The sequence below is a fragment of the Triticum aestivum genome, chromosome 2A (genome assembly GCF_018294505.1).
Source record: "Triticum aestivum cultivar Chinese Spring chromosome 2A, IWGSC CS RefSeq v2.1, whole genome shotgun sequence".
Taxonomy (NCBI): Eukaryota; Viridiplantae; Streptophyta; class Magnoliopsida; order Poales; family Poaceae; genus Triticum; species Triticum aestivum.
In genome coordinates, this window is record NC_057797.1 from 460,425,442 (window position 1) to 460,446,817 (window position 21,376).

At 46.3% G+C, this 21,376-nt stretch overlaps 2 protein-coding genes across 3 annotated transcripts; one reads left to right on the top strand and one right to left on the bottom strand.

Moving 5' to 3' along the window:
• Window positions 1–1,286: 1,286 nt before the first annotated feature.
• Window positions 1,287–14,129, top strand: LOC123188993 (U11/U12 small nuclear ribonucleoprotein 48 kDa protein). 2 transcript variants are annotated; one of them, XM_044601306.1, is made up of 5 exons: window positions 1,287–2,437; window positions 2,700–2,814; window positions 3,614–3,721; window positions 10,885–11,558; window positions 13,670–14,129. In XM_044601306.1, the coding sequence occupies exons 1-4, from the start codon at window positions 1,413–1,415 to the stop codon at window positions 11,512–11,514; spliced, it is 1,878 nt and encodes a 625-aa protein (XP_044457241.1). In that variant the 5' UTR covers window positions 1,287–1,412; the 3' UTR covers window positions 11,515–11,558; window positions 13,670–14,129. The 2 variants fall into 2 exon arrangements, with proteins under 2 accessions (XP_044457241.1, XP_044457240.1); XM_044601305.1 differs by lacking the exon at window positions 13,670–14,129 and adding an exon at window positions 11,643–13,215 and having other exon boundaries at window positions 1,288–2,437.
• Window positions 14,130–15,966: 1,837 nt separating this feature from the next.
• LOC123188995 (uncharacterized protein C3orf26 homolog) lies at window positions 15,967–20,053 on the bottom strand. Its single transcript, XM_044601307.1, has 6 exons — window positions 19,648–20,053; window positions 19,322–19,517; window positions 19,052–19,124; window positions 17,992–18,041; window positions 16,487–16,600; window positions 15,967–16,390 (listed from the first exon to the last, which is right to left on the bottom strand). The coding sequence occupies exons 1-6, from the start codon at window positions 19,946–19,948 to the stop codon at window positions 16,264–16,266; spliced, it is 861 nt and encodes a 286-aa protein (XP_044457242.1). The 5' UTR covers window positions 19,949–20,053; the 3' UTR covers window positions 15,967–16,263.
• Window positions 20,054–21,376: the final 1,323 nt, after the last annotated feature.

Sequence of the window (21,376 nt, forward strand, 5' to 3'; positions counted from 1 at the left end):
CCGGTGGTCTTCTTGCTCTCCTTCGATCCGCCGCCTCCGGTAAGAGTTGGGAGAGTGGGGGAGAGTGGGAGAGGGAGCGGTGAGGCTAATAACTCCCGGCGCTTCGCGAAGCAACGTGGCTTCTCGAGCGTGGCCGCCCACGTGCACCGCTCGGGTCTGATCTTGGAGAAACTGCCGATTCGAGGGTTCTCATGGAACCAGGCCCAGGAGTGCTTTAAGGTTCGTGTCATGGAGGTCGAACAGTAAAAGCAGGCGGCCCGAGTAAAAGCAGGCGGCCCGTTTACATCCCGCGCGAGACAGGCCGGCCCTCATGAGTGCTCCTCGCCAGCGCCTTATGCGTCGCAAGACGAAACCAGCGCCCACGCGCCTGGCTAAGTGGGTCGGCCCATGAACGAGCCGACGAGCTCGTACGACGCCTGCTTTCCCAGCTATCCCGCTCGATCGTTTCGTTTACTCGAAAGAAAAAAAAATGAAAAAGCGCTAGATCGTTTCATGGTAGACCGGTGAGCCATTGACCATCGACTTTCAAGATTCTTTTTTCGATTTTTTTAAAAAGTTCATCAAACTTTAAAAAAGTTCATGAATTACAAAAAGTTCACCAATTTTGATAAAAGGTTCATGAATTTAGGAAAAAAAGTTCAACAAAATTTGGAAAAAGTTCACGAAATTTAGAAAAAGTTCATCGAATTTTGAAAAAGTTCACCTAATTTTGAAAAAAGTTCATCAGTTTTAAAAAAAGTTCATCAATTTTGAAAAAGTTTATCGATTTTTGAAAAAGTTCATCTAATTTGAAAAAAGTTCATCGATTTTGAAAAATAGTTCATCCAATTTGGAAAAAAGTTCATCAAATTTGAAAAAGATTCATCAAATTTGAAAAAAGTTCAACGCATTTGACAAAAGTTGATCGATGTTAAGAAAATGTTCACGAATTTCAAAAAAAGTTCATCAAACCCAGGGAGAAGAAAAACAAAAAAGAAAAAAGAAAGAGAAAACCAGAAAAAGGAAAACAGAAGAAAAAAAGAACAAAGTAAAAGGCGTAGAAACATGAAAGTAGCACGTCCAGTTGGGGGTGGCGGGGTGGTTATGCAGCTTATTGTTAAGCAGGTGGTCTCGGTTTCGAATCAAAGCAGTACCAGATTTTTTTCGCGATTTGAAAAACAGAGGAAAAAATCTAGATGGGCCGGCCCAGCGGAGAGGTGGGGGTATGCGCCCGATTGCGAGCTGTACTGTAGCGGGCGCATAAGGCGCCAAATAGGATTTAGCGGCCCTCATGTCCTGTGTGCTGGAGAAAACAAACGCGCACATCTGCACTTGATTTAGGAAGCTGTAAAACCGCCGGAATTTTACAGGCCGGCGAGAATATAGTGGATCTCTTCCTCCGCCGACCGAACCAGGTTCCTCATTCGCCTCCCATGGAGACGCCGCCTCCACCACCCGCGGTGCCGTCCGTTCTCGCCCACCTGCGGTCCCTCCTCTCCGCCGCCTCTTCCGCTCTATCCTCCCTCCCTTCCCCACTCCTCCCCTGCTCCACCACCACCACGGCGACCATCGCCACCTCCTCCACACTCCCCGCACCTGCGCCCACCACCCCGCTCCCATCTTTCCCCTCTTCACCGACCTCCGAAATCCCCCTCCCCCTCCCGGCTGCGCCCGTCCCCTACCACGACTGCCCAGCCGTCGTCCGCACCACCAACCAACCGCCCGCCTCGTCCTCCCTCCCCGCCTTCCTCGCCGCCGAGTGCGCAGACTTCGCCTCCTCCACTGCCGCCCCAACCCTCTCCTCTCCTCCCCGCATCCTCCCGTCTGAGCTCTGCCTCCTGCGTCGGGAGGTGGACTCCTGGGGCAGCCACCATCCCCCCGGGGCGTACTCCTACGCTGTGGCCCGCGTGGTGGAGGCACTGCGGTTAGGTGCCCTGCAGTGGGAAGTCGAGCTGCGGCGCTGGTTGCTCGCGAGCTCACCGAGATATGGTATCGTGATTGACGCGGCCAGTCGAGACCATGTGTTTGTGCTGGTCAGGCTGTGTCTGAAGGCGGCGGCGGCGGAGGCAGGGTGCTCGCTGGAACGCCTGCCCAAGGGGGAGAGCGAGGAGTTTCGTCTTGATCCGAGGGCTGTGCGGTTCGAGTGCCCCAGGCTGGTTGATGGTGTCTCATGGTTGGCGAGGCAGCTCGAGGTTTTGTATGGGAAGGGCAATGGCTGGTTCTTCGCGATTACGGCGGTGAAGGAGGCAATTCTTAGGTTGGGGTCTTGTTTGGCTGTCGGTGTTGGAGATGGTGTTGCTGGAGGCGCTAGTGAAAAAGGATGTGAGTTGAGAGATACTGGGACATGCCCTATTTTTGTCTCCCAGGTTGTTGCTGCCATTGCAGCCTTACATGAGAGGTTGTCCCTGGATAAGAAGATTAGGGCTCTGCAAGCACCACGCCCATCCAAATATCAGCTGTATGCTTTCTTGAACCTTACTGTTACTTACTTAATCCAACATCGCAGATCAAGCGAATATTTCTCCAGTTCAGTCAAAAACAAACTCTAACACTGCTCATGCAGATCTTGCTCAAGGAGTGTGTTGCACATAGATTGTAATTTGTGATGATGATGAGTAATCATCATTGGAATGCATTCCCTCAGATTGTGATTAGTTAATTAGTTTAGTTTGGTTTGGTAAGAAATTTCAACCATGACCAATACATTTGATTCTCGACAGGTTACTTGAATATTCACAAATACTGAAGCAAGGCTGTGATGAGCGTTCAAAGCGACCAAACTACAGAGCTGTTCTGGATTATGATGGAATTCTACCACGTCAAATGGATAACCAGGTAAAGTCATGCACTTCGTCAGAAGTACTTCTCTAGAATCCAGATACCATGCTGATATTTCTACATGTTCCAGTGTTCTCTTGATTTACACTAACCTACTATTGACAAAGTTTTTGTGAACATAATGTATGCGGAATTTTCAATTTATGCTGGTTCATGCCGTAGCAGTGCTAGGATTTTTCTTTTTCTTTTCTGAACCTTGATCTCTATGTATTCCCATGGATCGGAGGGAGTACTATTTTTCCATGCTTATTCTCTTTGCTTACTAATATTTATTAAATCAAGGTTTTGCCGAGTCATCGAAAAACATAATATGATTGGAACAAAGGAAAATGGTATGAATTTTGGAGATTTAATTCCTATAGGAAAACTTCCTATGGTGCTGTTTGGAATAAAGGAATGGCTCACAAAGATTCCTATGAAATCCCTATGAAATTGGGCAATTTATATTAAGTTTGGAGAAAAACAAACACGAGGTCTTGCCTCATGTTTTCTTCTCCTCGTGTCCACATTTTCTGCATTTTTCCTTTGTGGTATCCAAATGACAGTTTTAAAGTATTCCTATGCTTTGGGTTAGTGTAGGAATTGATGTTACATGGCATCTCAATTGCTGCAGTCATCCTACGTTTTTGAATTCCTGCGTTCTCAATGGGCCTTAAATTTTATTTACACAGGGATATAAAGATATTTTACATAAAAATTATGAATGAGTGGTGATAAATGATCAAATTTCATAAATTATCACTATTATCGAATTTACTAGAGTTTAATTATTTACTTCTCTTCGTCACTTGAAAAGGAATCTGGTTGGTCCAAGACAAGGGAGGAGCTGCTAGCTGAAGAACGGGATTACAAGAGAAGAAGAATGTCTTACCGTGGGAAGAAAATGAAGCGAAATCCAACAGAGGTACATTTTAAATTTCAAATTTGCAAGTAATTTCATTTCTCTTAAGTCATCCTAAAAGTTTTCATGGCATAAGTTCTTGAGGGGATAGTTGATAGTGGTGGCTGGTGGGAGGTCGGGGACGGGAAGGTTGCATTTGGGTGGTGTGTGTACGACCCTGCTATGGATCGAACATGAGGGAATGGATTGGTAGGTGAGAAGAGGGTGATCAAGAGGTAGGAGAAGGAGTAGGTGAGTGCAGAGAGAGAGAGAGAGGTGAGAGTGTTTCAGACTTTTCTTCATACGTGAACACTTGTACAGCAACCCTGTCACAGTAAATAGACCATCCAGTTGGCTTGGGGCCCCGCTGTCAAGCACACGCTAGCGACCACTAGTTCTCCTCTTCTGCTGGCGGGTCCCACTCTTCTTTTTCACCATGCCTAGCCTCATCCTGGTTCTGCTGCAGCTGAACCCCTCTGTCCGCCTCCACTTCAGGCGTATCTTGGTTGGCTGAAGGGGAGCGCATGACATTTGCCCTTCCTTGGGATGGATCTCCGCCGTCGAGGTCCATTCCCGGGGAACGTTGCTGGAGCACGTGATAGTCTTCCCAGGTCGAGCTCGCTACGACAGAGTGGCCCAATGAACGAGCACCCGTGGAATAGCCGCGTTACCTTTCTTGACGAGACGACGCTCGAGAATTGCTTGTGGCTGCAGGTCACCGGTTGTGAGGTCGGGAGGTGCAGGTAGTTTGCTGAATACCGAAGTGTGATCCACCTTAAAGGGTTGGAGCTGCGAAACATGGAAAACCGGATGGGTCTTGCTGTCCGGTTGTAAGTCGAGCTTGTAGGCGGGAGAACCGACGCGACGGAGGATCTTGTATGGATCGAAAAACTTATAGGCGAGATTCAGGAATGGCCTGCTGATGACAGACAATAGAACGTAGGGCTGCAGCTTCAATAGAACTTGGTCCCCGACAGCGAACTCGCTCTCCGTGCGGTTGCGGTTCGCCTGATGCTTCATGCAGTGTTGAGCGTGGAGATGGGTCTTGAGCATGTCGGTGAATTGTCGGTGCTTCCTCGTGAGACCTTGTAAGCTCATCGTCTTGTCAGAGTGAATGGCGTACAACCGGTCGTAATATGGTGGCCGGAGTTGTACCAAAACTCAAGCGGCGAGGGTGTCGTTGACGGCGCAACTCAGGTAGTATTCGACGCAGTGGTTGACGTGCTCGCTCTGGTTGCCCTGTGGATGATAAGCCGTGGTGTAGAGCAGCTTTGTGCCCACAGGCGCGAACAACTCTTGCCAGAAGGAACTGGTGAAGATCTTGTTCGAGACAATGGAGTCTGGGATGCCGTGGAGCTTGATGAAGTTGTCCAAGGAGGCGTACGTGACTTGTGGAGCAGTGAAGGGATGATGCAGCAGGATGAAGTGGGCGTGTACTTGGACAACGGGTTGACGACCACCAGGATGATGCCGGTGCCGCCGAGCGCGACAATCCTTCAATGAAGTCCAAGGTAACTTCGCCCCATATGCGTGCCGGAATCGGCGGCAGTTGTAGTGTGCCCGTCGGGTGAGCATGCTCGTGCTTCGTCTGTTGGCAAACGACGCATTGTTCGACAAATTCCTCGACATGGACCTTCATGCCAGCCAGAAAAACAGATTCTTGAGGTGCAGGTGAGTGGCGCGAATGCCAGAATGGCCACCGATGGTGGAGGCGTGCAACTTGGTGATGAGCTTTGTCTGCAGCGCAACATTGTCACCAATTGACAGCCTGTTGCGGTACTTATCAGGCCGCGATCCACTTCATGGCCCTAGTCATCTTGGTTGCGAACTGCCAGCGCTCAGAGGCTTTCATGTCACTTGCATAAGAGTTGTGTACCTCCTGGATCCACGAGGGTTGGCAAGATGAGGTTGTTGTTATGATGAGTAGATGGCCCACATGCAATAGAGAATCTACCGCCGTGTTCTCCGCTTCTCCGCCCCGTGCCGGTACTTGAAGCTGAACTGCAGGCCGCCTAGTTTGGCTATGGCTTTGCGCTCAAGATCGAACCCCAGCTATTGCTCGCCGAGTGTGCATAGACTTGTTGTTGGTCAACATGGTGAATTGGACGCGTTGAAGGTACGGCGACAATGATCCACTGCCATCATCACCGCCAAAAATTCTTTCTCGTTGACTGAGAGCTTGCGGCTGTTCACATCGAGCGCGTGGCCGATGGCCTTGTTGCATCAAGACAACATTGATTCCAGTGTCCCAGGCGTTTGTCTCCACGGTGAATGGCAGCGAAAAATCTGGCAGGTCCAACACCGGGGTAGTAGTCATTGCCTGCTTCAGTTGCTGGAAAGTTGTCGTTGTGGCTTTTGACCACTGAAATCATTTTTGCCGAGGAGCAATTCCAGGGACTTGGTGATCACACTGTAATTCTGCACGAATTTGCGATCATAATCGGTAAAGTCGAGAAAGGCCCGCGGCTCCGTCGGAAAGGATGGTTGGGGCTAGCGATGGATGGCTGATTTCTCCAGTTCAGTGGCGACGCCAGCAGTCGAGATGACGTGGCCGAGGTAGTGGATGGAGAGCCAAGTGAACGAGCATTTGGAGCACTTGGCGTAGAGCTGATGTTGGGGCAGTGTCGATCAACCAAGTGCTCGTTGAAAGAGGCGTTGTACGTCAGGATATCATCCAGGAGGACGATGGCAAATTTGTGCGTCACGAGAGCGAAGACAGAGTTCATGAGGCACTGGAAGGTTGCTGGCGCATTTGTGAGGTCGAACGACATCACCCGAAATTGGAAGTGACCATGGTCGGTCTTGAATGCCGGCTCGGCCTCGTTGCTTGGGCACGTGCGTATCTGATGATACTCGGCACGAAGGTCGACCTTGGAGAAATAGCGCTCACTGGCCAATTCGTTAAGGAGCTCGTTGACGATCGGCATCAAAAACTTGTTCTTCACGGTAATGTGTTGAGGCGGCGGTAGTCGACGCAGAATCGCCAGGTATCGTCCTTCTTGACGAGGAGCACCGGAGCAGCGAAGGGCCAACGCTTGATCTCGTCCTTCGTGAGTGGTGAATAGCGGTATGGGAGTGTTGGGTGGCGAAGCCCTGACTCAAGCAGGATTGCGTGATCGAACACGCGATGTGGCGGCAGCGTCTTGGGCTATTGGAAGACATCACCGTAGTCGTCCACAAGAGCTTGCAAAGGCGGTGGTAGTGGTGCGTCTTGGTCGGCAAGGTGAGTCGAGTCGACGATCGCAAGCGCCCACACCTCGTTTCCTTGCAGCCTTGCAGCCATTTGCAGAGCTGCTCGACGTGAATCTCTGTGAGGGCGGGCGCTAGGAGTTGGCACACCTTGTAGTTTGATGTTGTCATGGCGGAACTCCATGGTCTTGAGGCTTCGATGACGGTTCATCGGGCTGAATTGGGCTAGCTATTACACGTCGAGAACTGCATAGTAGACGCCCAGCTCAGGAAGACGCATGTCGGTGGTGAACGTGTGGACTGCAGTGTGTCGCCGTTCGTGTCAAAGGTCACCGGGATGGCGTCTTGCACGGTACACCCCCCGCGCTCGGCGAAGGTGACGTTGACGAACGTGTGGGTGTTGTTGCCGAAGTGGATGAGAGAAGTAGCATGACCTGGTTACCCACCAGAGCACATACTGCATTGTGCCTGTGAGTGCCCACGACAACGTGTACAAAGACTCGAGGGCATGGATTGCGTCGTCGAACAGGAGCTTCCCATGGTCGCCAACCTCGATGGTTAGGAGCTGGCCGACGTGGTTGTACTTACTGTACTTGTCGCCGCACTTGAAACACATGTCGTTGGTGCGCCGAAACTCCCAAAGTTGCCGCTCGCGGCCAAAGTCACCAGGCCTTGTTTGGCGCCATAAATGCGTGGCTGCACCGGCCCAACTGCGACCGCTGGCATCGATGGTGGAGGCGGAGCACGCGCGAACACTAGAGGGCGACCCCGTGGACAATTGTGTTCCGCTTCCTCCTCTTGGATGCGTGATGCGTGATGCGCGATGCGTGATGCGTGGCACAGACGCCGCTCTCGACTCACTTGTTGGTGCATGCTGATGAACACCCATTTGCGCCTCGCCACACAAACCATTGACGAACTGGGAGACAAGAATTTTTGATTCAAGGTTGGATCCAGCATGATGAACTCCATGACGGCACATAAACGATTCAAAGGCCGTGCGGTAGTTAGTGATGGTGCCCGTCTGCTTGAGGTGGTGCAGACGGTGGAGGAGGCCGTCGAACTCGTCCTGGCCGAACTCCGCGTGCATCGCCGCGATGAACGTGGCAAGTCACCAAGTTGGTGGGGACGCTTGTTCGCTTGGCACCACAGCATAGCGTGGCCTTCCATGCACAAAACGTTGGTGGCCACCCACTGCTTCGGTGGCGTTTGGTAGAGGTCGAAGTAGGTGCGACAGAGGTTGAACAAGTGGCGCGTCGCCCACAAAGCATGGGAAATCGTGCTTCGGTGGCTTGTGGAGGAAGTGGTCGCGCGACAACTGTGGAAGGGGAGTGGTGGCGGTCGTTGTGTCCCCGGGGCTGCTCCTGGTGCTCGATGCGACGCTCGGGCACGGTGGGCGGACGTTGGGGTAGGTTGAGGAGAGGCGGCCCATGGTAGGTGAGGACAGCGGTCCCGATCGCTGTCGACGCTGCAGTGCAAGTCGCCACCTCCTAGGTCGCCTGCCGGTGCTTGACTGTGTCGAGGCCCTTGCCGAAACCCGCCAATTGAGTGCCTAGTTGCTGGACTTAGGTGGAGAGGGACGAAATTTTTTGGAGCAGCTCTAGAGTTTTTTGGGCCCCTTCCATGGCCTGCAACATGAATTTCGTCTTCGCTTGTGCTAAGAGGTCCTGGGTTCGAACCAGCCTCTCTGCATTGCACTTTGCAGGGGTAAGACTAGGTTCCTATAATCCCTCCCCAGACCCCACCTTGTGTGGGAGCTTCTATGCACTGGGTCTGTCCTTTTAGAGGGCATGGCTTGCGGCGTCGTTGCAGACGCCTCGAATCGAGCCTACCCTGCTTGGGATTTTGCGTCTAGTCGCCGGAGCAACCGGGCACCCTTCACGGTGGATTTTACGGCCGATCAGAGGGATGTTGCGCAGTGGTGGAACAGGAGGGGATCGAGAGGTATGAGAAGGAGTTGGTGAGAGCGTTTCAGACTTTTCTTCATACGTGAACAATGTACAGCAACCCTGTTACATTAAATAGACCAGCCAGTTGGCTTGGGGCCCCATTGTCATACGCACACGCTAGCGACTAGTTCTCCTCTTCTGATGGTGGGTCCTGGTCTTCTTCACGCGTAGCCTCCCTGGTTCTGCTGCAGCTGAACCCCTCTGTCCACCTCCACTTGAGGCGTATCTTGGTTGGCTGAAGGGGAGTGTGTGACACCGTGATGTCAAGGGGAGATAAGGCTGTGGAGGAGGACCCTCCCTTTTCTGTTTATATGTTTACTGCTTGTTTTTCTCAATACTAGTCTGGGATATAATATAGCCTGCGGTTTACATCACCTAGAAACTAAAGACTCTTTAAACTGACTCGGACCTGAACACAGTAGGGAAACCTTCTACGGAACAAAAAAAAACCATTGTACTCAAATCAGACTTCCTAAGACTTAAACTTGCAGGGCATAGTGCTGAGCCCACATGGAAAATATTAAATCTTTGAGTAGATTGTATGCATGTTAATTTTTTGAGGTGGAAAATTACTCATATATATGTTATTAATCAGAGAAATACTTCTCCCAAACCATCCCCAAAATGTAAATTCTATTTGACCTTTCTTCTGAATGAAAGACATACTCAGAGGTCAGAGCCATTGGAGGTCTTCGCTGTCATAGTTAGACTTGTCTCCTGTTCATCTGTTCTCATGTAACATGACAAAGTCTAAATAAAAGAAAGAACGATACACAATAGAAAAATAGAACTTTTATATAACTTTTCAAAAAATAAATTAACTACCTTATATATACTTTGTTTGCTTAAAAAATAAATCAGAAAAAACCAATCCCACCTCGTATCACAGTAGACCACCTCTCCCCCTGTTGCTTTTCTTTTTATAACGTCAAGCAACAACAAAAATAATGTTTTTTTAGGGGTGCCAACACTTTATTGATTAACTCGGACATTAAGAGGGATACAGGCTGGGTCATGCGGGGAGAAAAGCCACAAGTGGCGACCCTGATCAAGCAACAAAGAGTGTTTGGCAAGGTTGTGTGCATCAACATTCGATGCTCTACGCAGACTAAGGCATAACCTAGTGGTGGGAAGGGGTTGATGCCTTCCCACCCACCCAGGTTCAAGGCATGGTACTTGCAATTTGGGTTTGTTGCACCAATTATACTGTAGGGGGTTCCCTTGCAGTCTTTCTGTCAAAAAAAAAACATTCGATGCTCTACTTTTCATAAATAAAACTACAGCTACTAAAATTCGATCTACGAAGCAATATTTCTCTAATCACTGTCAAATGAGCTCCTCCCTTTCCATCATGTATGTCATCAACTACTGGCTTGCAATCACACGCCACCATGAAGCTCTGAAGAGATAGATCTTCTGCTAGTGCAAGTGCCTTGCGACAGGCTATGGCCTCCAAGACAGCAGGATCAGTAATTCCGGGAACCACCAATGGCGAAGAACTCAGATACAATCCGTTATGATCTCTACATACTGCTGCCGTTGCTCCTACCCCATTAGTGTCGGAAAGCCCACAGTCCACATTGATTTTCATCTGCCCCATCGGGGGTGGCCTCCAAGCTCCAGCTCGGCTGACCAGCCAAGCGTATAGGTGAATTGTTCGTCGATGCGCGGGGCAACGCATTGATAATATCCAGCTCAGAAATAAAGTGTTTTACGAAGCTATGCATCGCGAAATTTTGTATCTATCGATGCACGGGACTAACATGGAGTAGATTTAACATTGAAATTTTGTTGTGTGCAACATTATTTACTGTTTGGATATGCCTGACAGGGAATGTCATCCCAGTATAATGTCCTATTTGTATCTGATTAGGTCTAAATTGTTTGTTTTAAGTTAGTTTCATTTTTTAAGCTTAATCAATCTTACATGTTGATGAAACCTTTGTGCATGCTGCATACCCTCTTGCTAAGTTAATTTCTGAAACTTGTCTGGACCAAGATATGGGTCTCATGTTTGACGCATTTCAATTTCTTTTCTATATCTTGAAGATATTAAGAGACATAATTGATGAGCACATGGCGGAAATAAAACAAGCAGGTCTGCGGGAACCTCCTGGTGACATTGCACAAAATATACTTGAGACCAATTCTAGTGGAGGCGCTTACCAAGGAAGCTCTTGTGATAAGGCTATTTTGGGTTCTCGATTACCTAGTCGTGAGAACTCACCACATACTGCATCAAGGAGCCATGACACAAAGGATTCATATATGAACATAAGATATGAAAATAGTGCACATCATCACCAAAATGTATCTGAGCATGAGAAAGGAGGGATCAGAGAATCAGGAAATGCAACGAATCGAGGCTATTCTGACCGGCATGATTACACACATAAAAGAAACACCAATGATCATAGGAAATATGGTAATAAGTATAAAAAGAACATCCCAGATTACCATTCTGAATCAAGTGATCGTTCAGCATGGTCCACACGAACACCAAAATCCTCAGAAAGAGAATACGGTGGCATGCCAGGAGATAAAAGCAATGATAGAACCAGAACTACTCAGAACAGACATGGATCAATACCTGGGAACGAAGACCAGTTCAGTGATAGATATGATCCCAAAAGCAGATATTCTGATGAGGATCTTCGTGAAGCATACCATGATGCGTGATCTGAATTACTGAGGAATAGAGTACATTTTCCTGGTGATCTCAGGTATGCTTACTCATTTGCAATATTTTTTGTTCTTTTTATTGTTTGGCACTTAATTTTACACAGCTGTTTGACATGATCTTGCAGTATACTGTGTGATACAGGCATCTGGGTTAATACCGTCAGCTGTATCCTTTTTCTGTATCCTTATGCAGAAAATGCTTTACTATTTCTGCTGCGATTGTAGTGACAGTCCGTTACAGTTCCTGAATATGGGAAATTGTTAATTGTTAGTGCATTTTCTTGCTTATAAATTACATTTGTCTCACCAATCAAATTTCCATCTAATTTTAACTAATCAAAAATATCGGAACATCATGTAGGGTGCATATGTTTCCCGTTCACAACCGATCTTTTAAAAGGACTTCCTGTTAGTTTCGAAGCATGCATTCGTAATAACTTCGCTATGGAATTCTATCCTTTTAGTTAGGGTACCCTTTTAGTTTTGAACTGGCAGGAATTTCAGTTGACAACCTTTGCCTGGAAAGGGCATGGCTCGAATAAATTTTCTTCACCTATTTGCTTGCATTGCATCTCATGCAGATGCTACTCATGCATAATTATTGGTTCATGTTATTTTTTGTGGGCCTAGTTTTTCTACAATGAGTTCTGTAAGCGAAGGCCAATCTTAAGCGCCACACCCAGTAGTTGTCCTATTTTTTCTGGACCGGGTTTTGCTCTACTGTTAGGTAGTGTTAAAATGGATTTTCCATACATATCAAGTACTTACACATAAGAAAGTGATGTAGGTAGTACTGAAGTAGGGTTCTGCATCTGCCAAGATGTAGCCAGGTACAGCCTATGCATCATGATAGAGATGCATGAGATACATTTTAAAAATTATTTTCGGTAATGGATGATACTTAATATGTCATAAAAATAATTAGGCGCCCTCCGGTGTTCAAGCTTGATGAAGCAGCACTTGCACAATCATTCCCAGTGGTAGATGTGAAGAACACATGTTTTGGCTTTGCTGTTTGTACTTCTTTAGCTTTGCAACATGGAGGAGCACGCTTGAGTGTCTGAGTGGCCTCAATTAGGTTACATCCCGCACCTCATGTTGGGCCGGGCTGTACCTGGATGTGTCTACAATGTGTACACAAATTTCCCACGGGCAATGATATTTGTTTTAATTGTTTATTCACCCCATACTCACGTATATGAGTGTTTGTGCTGGGTATTATGTATTGGATATGGATACAGCCATCAAGGTCGTACTACCTTGAACTGACAAAATTTAACCAACCTGATGTTTATCTTTTTTACCAGCTTCCACCACCAGTCCTCTTCACTGAATAGTTCTAAAATGGTATCATTCAATCAAAGATGTAACGTTCCTTGGAAAAGATAGCAGGACTCTACCATTTCCATAAACAAACAAACTTAATATATGTATTACATTACTTTATTTGTATGTTTTTATAGCAACTGCTTGCTTACATAAAATGGCGAGTCTTCATCGGATATATTTAAATCTTTGTTCAGGATGCTGTTCATATGTTTATATATTAACTGAAAGTTGCATCTTTGTTGCCCGTTTGTTTGTGGTATTTCTGTAGTGAGACCCTGAAAAGCTGAGGAGAAGAATTTTATTGCACTTTGCATCAACATGTGAATAAAACCTGAAAGCCACATAGAAGTAAACCATTTTCTTGATTTACCTTGCATGTTACTCCCTCTGTCCCATAATATAAGATGTTATTACAACCGATAGTGGCTGCTAACCGATAGCGGCCACTATCGGTCGTAATAACATCTTATATTATGAGACGGAGGGAGTGATTTTGAGGATTAAATACATTACATACTTCGGATCAAGATGCAATTGCACACCTTCCGTATCCATTACTTCATGTGGAATCAGGAAAAGGCTGTTAATACTGACAGAACTGATGTACATTTAGAATTCTCAGAAGCCTGTGAGAATCGCTGGTGGCATTTATGCAAAACCTTCTTAAATGCACACCAGAAATTAGTTCTGTAGTTATATTCTCAGAAATCTGTTGGCGAATTGCTTTGATACGTAATTAGTTTTACTTTCTAAACAGAACTTTGATCTGTTGGCATTATGTTCTCGTACTGACATACTTTAGTTTTTCATCACTTCATTGTAGGTATCTGAGCTGGATGTTGAAGTTTGATGAACTACTTAGACAACAATAATTTTGATAGGTAGTTAGTTCATCTAGGTTCTGTTTAGCTCATCGCAATCACAGAGTTTTACCCCTTTGGCGTGCAACAGCCATCCTGCTGGTAAGGTGTTTCCTAGAGCACAAAACCTTCCTTCGCCAATCAAAGTTCAACACATGGGTTGTTCGAGAAATTTGTTTACGTCAGTATTTTGCTCACTGAGGAGAGCATGTATGGGTAAATTTTGCATTTTGTTAGTTTGTGATACACCAAAAAAAAAAAAGGTTCCAAATTGGCAGTGCACCCGTTTTCAGAAACATGGTATTCCTAGATTTCGTAAGTACTGAATCCTATCTTCTCGTCTGGAACTGTTTTCTTCTCGCTGCTGGAGCTGGTACGAACCCGGTCGTACTGCACCCCATCTTCCCTTCTGGAGGTACACGATTTGGTGAAAAAAAATTGTCCTCCCTCCTCATGTTAATTAGATACTGTATTTTTGCAAAAAAATATAAGGAGGTGTGCAGCAAAATTGAAACAATCGTTACGTTATTTTTATTTACCTTTCGAAGTAATAAGTACTCCTTTCAAGTGAGAGATGGTGCACTGAGCATGGTGAACATGTATTCTCATATATCTGCAACGAGAGGGTTAGAGAGTTACGGTTTCTCTAAAATCTTACCATGACTATGTTGTCGGTGAACACTTCAAACTGGTGGTTCACTAATAGGACTCCTTGCACTATATTGGTATGGCAAGGAACAAATGGAGGCATATAAGGGTTTCAGTCTAGCTCATCATTATTAATGCTATCAGGGAGATTATCTAAGTAATGAATAATGATAATTTGAATCAAAGTACTGCAGAGAGCTCCCACCGGCCCCTCGTATCTTGCGCTGCACACCCACATATCTCAAATGCGGATCATCAAAACCATGCAATCCATGCGCGTGGACCATGCGATACAAATTGTCCAAATTCAATAGTTCGAAACAAAGTAAAGCAAATTATAATTCAACAAACCGGACATGCCAAAATGAAATTCATGTCCGAGTGTGACAGATGACTCGCTTGCCGGATCATTGGCCGGACGCCATCCATGCTGCCTGCTCCAAAGCCATGCTTGCATCTTGTTTTGCCTGCATCTGGGTTGCCTGCTCCTTTTGCATCCTTGCCGCATGCTCCGCCTACATCCGGGCTGCCCGTCCATGTCCGCATCTCCCTGCGCCGCCACCACTTCGCTCTCTCGTTGCCGGCGTCACCGCATCTTACGGGCAATGTTCTTCGCCTTGCACGACGGAGCAGAGGAAGGGACGCCGACGGGCGAGGTGGACGCAGTCTCCGTCGTGGCGGTCGGGGACGGGCTGGACGACATCTAGGGCGGCGGATCGGGACCGGTGGTAAGGATGGGAGCAAGGGTGGCGGACAGCGAAAGCTTGGGCGCGGGAAAGGTAGGAGGGCGGCGGGAGGAGGAAGGTTTGATGGAATTGATGCAAACTGTGGTGGGGTAGGGCTGTCAGGTCCGACGTGACGGACGCGCCCGAACGCCCCATATTTAGGCTGGATACGAGAGATGCCGGTCAACCCGAATGTTTGAGGCCCGTTTAAGAAGTCAGTCTGAGTTAGATTTTTGTGACCGGTCAATGACTGGGCCATCCGTCCGGGCATTTGAGGCACTTGACTATGCTCTTACCACTCTCTATTTTGTGCAAATTTAGTATTAAAGTGTGTCAAAACATGTTACCCAGAGGGACATGAGGCGAGTCACCCGGTCTATCGGGTCCCGGTCTATCGGGTCGGCTCCATGTCCCCGAATAAAGCACGCGGGCCAACACATACCACGCCAATTCCATCCTTCTTAGGGGCAGCACGTGCTATCATCCCAGACACGAATGAGGTCTTCATTGTCCCTGGTGTTACTATGAAGGAAGAATGGGCTTGATTTGGCTAATTTGATCTGCTATAGTTTTGTTCAGGCGGAATCCAACTCGTCAGAAATCAGCAACAGACTAGTGCAGAGCGTTTTACAACGGTAGGAAGGTTGAATTCACACATTGTCCAAGACGGGCGAATGCAGCAACACATTCTTCTCGCATACCTTGTAACTGGATGGCTTTATCATGAGTGTAATTGTGAATGCTGTAGCCATGTTTTCAAATCAATAAAACCAGTCACAATGACCTTCCCTCGGAAAACAAAACTATATTATACGAGTAGTAAAAGGCGTCAAGTCCAAATTAGTTTGTTGTTTAACACTAGCATAGCAGATGTACACCACTACACAGGAGTTCATAAATATCCTAGCTTGAGTTCATGAGTTTTCATTAGTTGATATGAATTCCAACACCGCAGCTTCAGTCTCATGGAAACATTGTATGTCTTGCAGACTTTCTCATTCAGCAAGGAGTGGCAAGGTACATTGGAAAATCGCAACCAAAACTCCTAATTTTCTCACCCGACCAAAATTCCTACTCCCTTTGAACTGAAACAACCACACTTATTTTGGATCGGAGGGAGTAATATCTTGCTGCAAACTACGATTGGTAAGTGTACTTGGGACACTACTTCACGGTATAGACATTTACTCAGCAGGCGTTAGGACTTTCTTGGCATCTTTCTCAGAAACAGCACCATAAAAGCATATTCTTGTGTCGCCTCCTCTAACCTTCTCATCTAGATATCCCTTGTACAGGTCCCAAAACTCGTTGCTGCATCAAAAGTAATATGAAAATACAATAAGATGGAAATGGCACTGGTTGCATATAGCATTTCTGAATGTCCGAAGTTGCTGACGTATGTGGTACCTGACTTGCGGTAGCGTAAACAAATTAAACGACTTCGGGTCCCTCTGCATGTCGAGTACCACTAATTTCAAGCGTGACAGCGATAAAGCTTCCATGTCAATTAGTTTCTTGATTCTGATCAAGAAATGAATAAGCATAAGGGAAAAGATTAAATGAAAGAAAAATGCAAAACTGCTCTATACAGCACATAAAATTTATGTTGCTACCTTGACAAAAGAATGACAATGTACATGTATTACTGTTGAACAGCACGCAATCTTTTCCTCCACTAGACTATTTAGTATTTACGGTAAGAGTTCAGTCAACTTCTAACATTAACAGCCGTAATCCTATAACATGCTTAGTAACATAATACTCCCTCCGTCCCATAATATAAGAGCATTTTTGACATTAGTGTAGTGTCAAAAAACGCTCTTATATTATGGGACGGAGGGAGTACATGAGAAGAAAAACAAGTGTTCTTAGATATGACCTACTTATCAAACTTGATAAATAGAAGATATCCATGCTTCGCATGGAAACAGACAAGATTTTACACCAAAGTTGGAGCAACTAATAATCAAGAAGTTTAATCTCAACACTGTAATGCCCAAGCCCAATGCCCACGGCGAATAAAGTATGCAACATGAGATGGCATCAATGACCAAGCAGAAGCCGCTATCAGTTCTCCATGACTTTGTTTCTTCAATGAGATCGTAGTAAAGCAGTAATTCCCCTTCGACAACAAACTCTAATGTCTAAAACAACAATAGAAAAGAACATGGGTAGTAGCTTTGTCAGCCAACTTTTTATTGTTTCTGTTGGGACGCAGACAATAACTAGTGCTAATATGAATTATAAGGCGTCATAATACCAGCATACGCTCAAGATCCACAAAATTACGTAACCAAGGGCACATGCAGTTCCCAGCCACAGTTTGCTATACCTAACCTTAGGCGAACCATAGTTTTTTAGGTATGTGTCTAATATGAATTATAAGCATTGCTGCACTTTAATATTCTACGGTCATGTGTCACACTTAACTTTTGCTAAATCTTGCCACGCTTGTGTCCAGTTTTTCTTACCCACACTTTTGTAGCAAGCTGCACTTGCCTTAGCTTAGTTTTGCCAAGCTATAAATCAAACGTGCCGTACCGAAATTTGCAAGTTAGACACTGTTCCTTAAAATATTATGGTGTTTCATGAAACTATTAGTTTCGCAAAAATAGGGGGGGGGGGAGTAAACAATATATGCTGCAACAATAAACAATAAATGCTCTGTTCTGAGGAAGACAAATATAAAACCTTGAATCTAGCAAATCGACAAGGACGTATCGTTTTATATGTGAACAAGATGAATCACAGCACTTCCAACTATTAAAAGCTAAAATAAATCTTAAATCCCACAAGTTAAAAGTTGTGAGCCCAATTGGTCTTGAATCCACCAAATACTAAGCTCTCATTGTGTGCTGATTAAACATAAAGACATAAGCCAGACAAAAGCCTGAGCATTCAAGATCGCATACCTGCTGGGTGTACCACAGGCTATATTAACTCGATCTTTAAGTAGCGTGACCTACATGTGAAAATTAGCACAGAGAATGAGATAACTGAATAAAAACTAGTATGAGGCCAGGAAAATAAATCAGAATGCCCGTGCCGTAATTAACAACAATCTTGTTTGCTATTCTGCAAATAAAGAACAATCAAATAAAAAAAAGGTGCCCATATGCTTTGACCCGTCCTATGTGACTAAGAGCATCAAGTTTTCTCACCCCCTCCAAACCGAGCCACCGCTGACGGTCTCACACAACACTGAGAGAGGAGAAGGGGGTTGAACAAGAGGGAGAAACAAGACTGGGAAAAGGTGAGAAAAGGCGTCATAATTGGGCTACCACCCTAGACGAATGTTGCTCACCCTGCTACCTAGAATACTGTGAAACTATGGTTGCGCTCAGGCAGGATGACTATTTCCTGCCATTTTGCTGACATGTTGTTTCTGCTTTCTACTTTGCTGTCTTGCGCTACCATAGGGTTAGCTACTTTTTTCCAAACAGGTCGTGTCTCCAAAAGAATTAGAACAATGGCAAAGCACCCATCAGATAGAGTAATGACCATGGTTCAGAGGGAGCCACGAATACGACAGCTAGGTTGCAGATATCACAAAAATAATGATAAAATAATGTTGTGGTTTCTTTCAACATCAAGGTACCAAATCGAGGTAGAGCATTTGTAGCAGAATCACAGAGGCACAGAGCTGCTTTATTTGTGAACGTTACAGGCAAACAGGATACAACAAGCAATAAGGTAGCAACCAATGGTTTTGAGTCGCCGAGGCAGGGCAGGAAAATGCAGCGACTTGGGAAGCTAATTGTCGACTAGGCCCGACTAATCGCTGAGTCGGAGTCATAATGACTCTACTTGACTCGGCGACTCAAAAATCTTGGTAGCAACCCTAGCGATTAAGCGTTTGCAACTAGCACTGAAGATGGATGCACCCATATTTTGGGTACGGGTGTACAGCATGACTAGAAAATTGCAATAGCATGATGCTACAGAAAATTTTCAATGTGAGACAAAGCGTACCTGCTCCTCCACTTTCATGTGTTTGGCAAAGAGCTTTACTGAACGGCATCCTCTAGTAAACATCTTTAACCCCCTAGAAACCAAATGTTGATGATATGAAAACAGGGCAACAGCCGCTTCAAACCATAATTTGAAGATATACATGATAGAAACTTCTGATAGTTCTCGTCCACGATAGTTTTTCAAAACGATGTAGTGGCAGTGCAAGCGCAGCGATTTAATTCATAACAACAGCAGTTTCACAAGATAAAGTATCATAACAACAGCTACCTCAGAAGCTCCAGTGATCTCAGTGCGCCCAAGCTGATAACCAGGAGCGCCGGGCTGCCCGCATCGATCGACCCCTCAACGAGCTTCCCCTCACAGAGCTCCCCCTTCCACGTCGCTCCGAAGGCCCCCTTCACATGGTCACCGAATCTCTCAACGTCCTGGCTCGCCCCCTCCGCGAGCTGCACCATGCACCCCTCTACACAGAGCGCAGCGGATCCGGAAATCTTTTATAATCCATCCAACACTTACAGCAAGAAGAGCATAGAGACACGCTGAATCGAGTTGGACAGGACCCGGCACAGTGGTTCGTCTGAATGTGAACATACCGGAGTAGGCGCCGAGCTCGAGTGGGGAGAGGCGCATCTTGGCGGCGCGCTCGAAGCTGCGGAGGAGGAACTCGAGCTGCCGCGCCGGCGGAAGCGCGGCCGACAAGAGGACGCCACCGCCCGCGGGTTCACCTGCGGCGGCGGCGGCATCGTTGGTTTGGTCCTGCTCAGCAGGTGGGCGCGGCTTCTTCTGCTTGTGCGTCTTCTTGGAGACGGGATTGGTTGATTTCACGGCGAGGCTCTTGGCGGGTTTGTGCTGCTTCTCCCGCTTGCCGGTGGCCGCCTGCGACGGCGGCGCCATTTTGGGGGTACGAGTTTGGGCTTGGAACCTGACTTTGGCGGTGCCGTTCCCAGTTAGGGTTTAGTTCGATGTTCGATGGGACGCGGTAGGCCTCGGGCGGGAGGTCACAGCTACTCCGTCATATATTTTTGTTACTGATGAGGGAGTAAATTCCTTTTTTGGATCACAGCTATGGGTGAATATCGGGTGCTCCCGAGGCTCACGTAATACCATGATACGGTCTACTAGGAACCGTTGGATCTTAGATCTAATGGCTCCTAGGAGCTCTTGAATATTTGCACAAAAGCCATTCAAGAGTTTTAAAATTGCACGCAGGTCCATCAACTTCTCATATGCGTCAGACATGAAATTCATCCAATCCAACGGCCCAGGAGCCGGTACCACGGTAACATATAAGGGGCGGTATCACATGAAACTTCCCCCGTGGCTATAGATGTGGCCAAACCGATCGAATTTTGCGTGCCCGGCAGAGGACTAAATGGGTTGTGCCTGGCCGCCCGTGGCACGCCGTGTGCCATCTGCCGTGCTCGCCCGTCGAGGTACCCATGTGTCTTTAAGCTCTCAAAGGCAACAACTACTTTACCATTTGGTCGTCATGTATGGCTTCAAGTTTTACAGGACATCATTTGTATTCTCGAACAGATTCTTAGTTAAATAAAGTTGTTGCCACTCAAATGGCAATTTATTGAATGCAAAGCTAAAGAAGGGTTCCTCTTTACTTGGCAAAGTATTATGGCGGGGTTAATTGTCTAAATCATGGTTATATATGACGTGTTGGAAATGGTCGCAATATTGATATTTGGGAAGATGCTTGATCCCGAATTGTGCAAATTAAGTAATCACACCTAGATAGAGTAATTTGATGGTATCTGATTTAATTGATCTTGATCTTGTTACTAATAATTGGGACGAAAATCTAGTTACACAAATGTTGTGCAGTTGACGCACATAGGGTCCTTGCAATTTCATTACCCCAACATGACATGTTGGACTTTGTCGCTTGGAACTATTCAAAGAATGGAACATTTTCTGTTTGATCAGCCTATGTTGTGCAATGAGTACGCCAACACAGGAGAAAACTAAGAAGAAATGATGATATGAGATATGTAACTATTAATCCTATTTGGAGTGGGGTTTGAAAGTTATCTTGCCCCTCGAAGGTAAAAAATCATTTAGTACACGCTGCATGGCACTCTTCCGTGTAGAGTTACTTTGGCGAATAGACACATAAAAGTTACCCCCAATTGTCCTGCTTGTCCCTTTGGATCAGAAGATACAAAGCATATGTTATTTCAATGTCAAAAAGTAAAGGAGGTTTGGAGAGTGCTAGGACTAGATCAGGTCATTAAAAGAGCTTGCGAAGTTGATTATGCTGGTGAGGCGGTTCTTGATTTTTTTTACTTTCTATGCCTGAACGGGAGCTGACTA